Source organism: Trachymyrmex cornetzi, unplaced genomic scaffold (assembly GCF_001594075.2).
Source record: "Trachymyrmex cornetzi isolate Tcor2-1 unplaced genomic scaffold, Tcor1.1 scaffold81, whole genome shotgun sequence".
NCBI classification, from domain to species: domain Eukaryota; kingdom Metazoa; phylum Arthropoda; class Insecta; order Hymenoptera; family Formicidae; genus Trachymyrmex; species Trachymyrmex cornetzi.
In genome coordinates, this window is record NW_017300147.1 from 394,774 (window position 1) to 398,252 (window position 3,479).

The 3,479-nt window shown below is 37.1% G+C and overlaps 1 protein-coding gene across 3 annotated transcripts; it reads right to left on the reverse strand.

Moving 5' to 3' along the window:
* Positions 1-498: 498 nt before the first annotated feature.
* On the reverse strand, positions 499-3,000 carry LOC108768580 (uncharacterized). Of its 3 annotated transcripts, none has more exons than XM_018519047.1 (3): positions 2,812-3,000; positions 2,329-2,514; positions 499-750 (listed from the first exon to the last, which is right to left on the reverse strand). In XM_018519047.1, exons 1-3 carry the CDS (start codon positions 2,842-2,844, stop codon positions 544-546), a joined length of 426 nt encoding a protein of 141 aa, XP_018374549.1. In that variant the 5' UTR covers positions 2,845-3,000; the 3' UTR covers positions 499-543. The 3 variants fall into 3 exon arrangements, with proteins under 3 accessions (XP_018374549.1, XP_018374551.1, XP_018374550.1); XM_018519049.1 differs by having other exon boundaries at positions 2,329-2,556; XM_018519048.1 differs by having other exon boundaries at positions 2,329-2,574.
* Between the last annotated feature and the right edge of the window lie 479 nt (positions 3,001-3,479).

Consider the following 3,479-nt stretch of genomic DNA (forward strand, 5'->3'; position numbering starts at 1 on the left):
TAATGGTGCAAAGAAAATGCATAATTGCTTTAAAAAAAATTATGTCTGCAAAATGCATAATTTTTTTAATAAGCAACTATGTGTTTTCTTTACATCAATTGATTTATCTCATTATTCTGTTCATCAAAGTATTAAGATAAAATTATAAAAAGATTAATAGTTTATAAATTATTTAACTGGTTTTATATCAATATATGCCAGAATAAAGTATAAAATATTTCGTAAACTATTGATTTTCTGATATTTGTATCTTAGTACTTTCATATGCAGAAAAATTGAAGGAATGATATATCGCGTAAAATTATACAATTCCTTAGTTCAATTAATTATAAAAAATATTATTTTTTAAATAAAGCTTATAAAATGATAGGAATTCGAAAATAATTTAGATACAGATATAAATTTGTTATCATTTTAAATCCATTGTTACAGAGAGTTGTCATAAAAAAGCTCCATTATTTATTAATAATTCAAAAATTATTAATAAATAATTTGTTATAGGAAAGATCAAAATATAATATCGTTTACGAAAATCTGTGACAATTATTGGCCTAATTTCCGATTGAATGAATAGCAAATCGGCAGAGTGCAAACCCCCGAAACGATTCCGCTGTCATAAAAGTCAAGTTTAGTTCGGGGCGATAATGCTTGTAATCCAAATATAATTTTTGTCGGTGGGGCGCAATAACGGTTGAAACCACCCCGTTTCACGGACGCGTCCTGACGGTTGCTGGTGTTGGTGGTCTCGTCCCAAAATCATAGGAAAGTCACCCCTTGTTACGATCACGCTTTACATCCCTCGAAAACTTAATACGAACTCGGTTCGAACTACAATCCCGTACTTAGGGTCGGTCTATCGCGGTTACCGTGAACTTTGTCGTCTATAGAATTTATTGCCCCATCAACTCTATGTTTTCGAGGATTGTATATAGCCAAACTTTTTTTGTTTTCTCGATTTCTTTTGGTAAACTTTACTTTCGCGCTTATCGATGTCAGTATTTTAAAATAATTTCATCGTATCATTTATAGTATTGTGGCTTCAATATTTTATAATACCTCCCTCCCCCCCAAATCAAAGTGTAATACTTTAAATATAACTTTGTTTAATTCCGCAACGGCTTTTTCTCTTTTGAATAAATATTTCGAATGATGAAAATAATCTTTCAATGTATAAACGCAATTGAAATTGATCTTTTGGAGAAATTGTAATCTAAATTAATTTCAAACATCACGTCATGTTATTTTTCAATGGGAATTGATTTCAATCAATAATTTCAACGGTTTTAAGTTACGCGTCCAGCACAATTCGCAGCACTCGCACTCGTAAATAAAACTATTCTTCTGAATAGTTCACAAAGTGTCCGAATCGTTCTCGTGTTAAGTGGCACCGTCAGTCGACGTCTGGCGGCGCGACTGACGGCCGAATAAAGGGCAAATAAATTAAGTTAATGCGCTCCACACTCGGCCAGCTCGAGCACAATCTCCCTCTCGGCCGCTCGCATTAACGGCCGGAGGTCCTCCCTCCACTCACGCCATTGTTCGATGGAATTTGTAATTTAGATTGATACGGGGGCCTCGACTCCAATCCCTCGGACGGACGAGAGCGAGAACTCTCTTTCGAGAAATCGTCCCGCGGAACTCGCCGCCATCGCGCGCTAATAATTCGTCGCAGCAGCCCCGCGAAATTTATGACACCACCATGGCGATGGCGAAACGCTTCGGAGAACGCGTTCCAATAAAGTCAATGAGCTCTTACGTGCACAATAGGCGGAACACGCAACACGCCTCGTATAAAATCGCAGCAAGTTGCGTTTGACGTGACGATAAGGAAAATTGAGAAACAGAGAATAAACAAACTGGCAAGATATATCACATAAGTCTCTAGCTCTGTATAATATTACATTTTCAATAAACTAATATTTCTCTTGTTAAACTGAAGCATCAAAATACTGTAGACGTACAGAAAGAATGTTACGGTTGTACCGTAACATAACCGGAAATAATGATGACTTTTGCCCATCAATACATTTGGTAGTGATAACCGTAAATTGGACATATCTTTACAGCCATAACCGTTGATGCATTCTAACTTTCGATAATATTAACTTATTTAAGAAGAACAATAGTTTATTTTCAAAAAAGCGTTTTGGTTTCTATGAAGAAATAGGATGTAGAATTTTGCTCATAAAAGTGGATATTATATATTTTATTCTTTAAGAAAAATTTACTCGCGGTGTAAGACGCTACTCTAATTTAAATGTGAACTACACGGAAAACATATTCTATGTATTAGAGAGTGTTCCTGTTCCAGCTTTTGGATCTTAATACCTGAAAGTTCACGCAAGTCTCGAGAGAGATCCTCGCAGGTGGCTGCGAGGTGGCGCGTATCGCATCCGTTCCTTCGCACTGCGGGGAGAAGCCGGTTTGCGGTTTCTCGCAAAATTTATGATGATTAAACGTTCGGTCCGGCCGGAGGTGCGACGACTTCATTGACCTACCCGCATCCATCGCGGTCTTCTCGGACAAATTGGATTATGATTTTATGCCGCGCTGCAACTACGTGAACGTACCGTGCTGATTGCCGATTGCGAGAAAGAGAAAGATGCAGATGAACATTACGCGCGTCAAACAAACCTTTCCTCGGCATGTCACGATAATTATTAGCGGTAGAACTTTTGTAACTAGCCATTGTAACGGACAGATTTGTATACACAAACGTGGCAATCGTGGACGATGTGATCTGTGAGATGTTATTATTTTGTAGTTATAACGATTCCATTACTCTTGGAATTAAAATAAGAAATGACTCACCGGTGCGCAGATCCTCCACCTAATTTCCTTCATCACTGCTCTTTCACTCTCACACAATACTTGTTCACAGAAAAGATGGTTAATTATGATCCCGCGGTACTTTATATGGTACTCCCAATATTAATTATACATGCGTACATTTAATCACAATAAAAGAATAGCGCGAAAAAGGTTAAGATCCTTTCGAGACTCGCGACATCTGGCAAATTAGCAGAACGAACGAGAGAGATTCGAAGATTGCACGGCCAACTTCACGCGCTATCGCGCCAGAGTGCCGCGGCAAAATGCTTTTGCTTCTAGTCATACTTTATGTAGTATGTATACATACATACATACCTTTCGCACTTCAAATTGATAATATACCTACAGTAGGTTTTATTAAAGTATTTACTGTTTCGCGTATCACGAATATTCAAATAAATTTATATATATGAAAATTAAGACTATAAATATATCCGAAAATACGGTGGTTGCTCGGCAGATTACACGTGGTGATAAATTTATTGAGCAAAGTATAACTACATCGCGAATAAATACACGGATAACATAATAATAGCCAACATACGGACGCCGAATCAACGTTACACGATCAACAAATGTCGAAATAATATTAATGTCGATGCGATTGCATCAGGTAAAGACTTACTAATTAACTACGACGTTGATGA

Bases quoted from the DNA above. Each gene is read 5' to 3' on its own strand.
- LOC108768580 (XM_018519047.1), bottom strand. From the start codon at position 2,844: ATGAAGGAAATTAGGTGGAGGATCTGCGCACCG. The intron at 2,515-2,811 runs GTGAGTCATTTC...TTGTCCGAGAAG, and splicing joins GGTGGAGGATCTGCGCACCG to ACCGCGATGGATGCGGGTAG. The intron at 751-2,328 runs GTATTAAGATCC...CTATGATTTTGG, and splicing joins AGACTTGCGTGAACTTTCAG to GACGAGACCACCAACACCAG.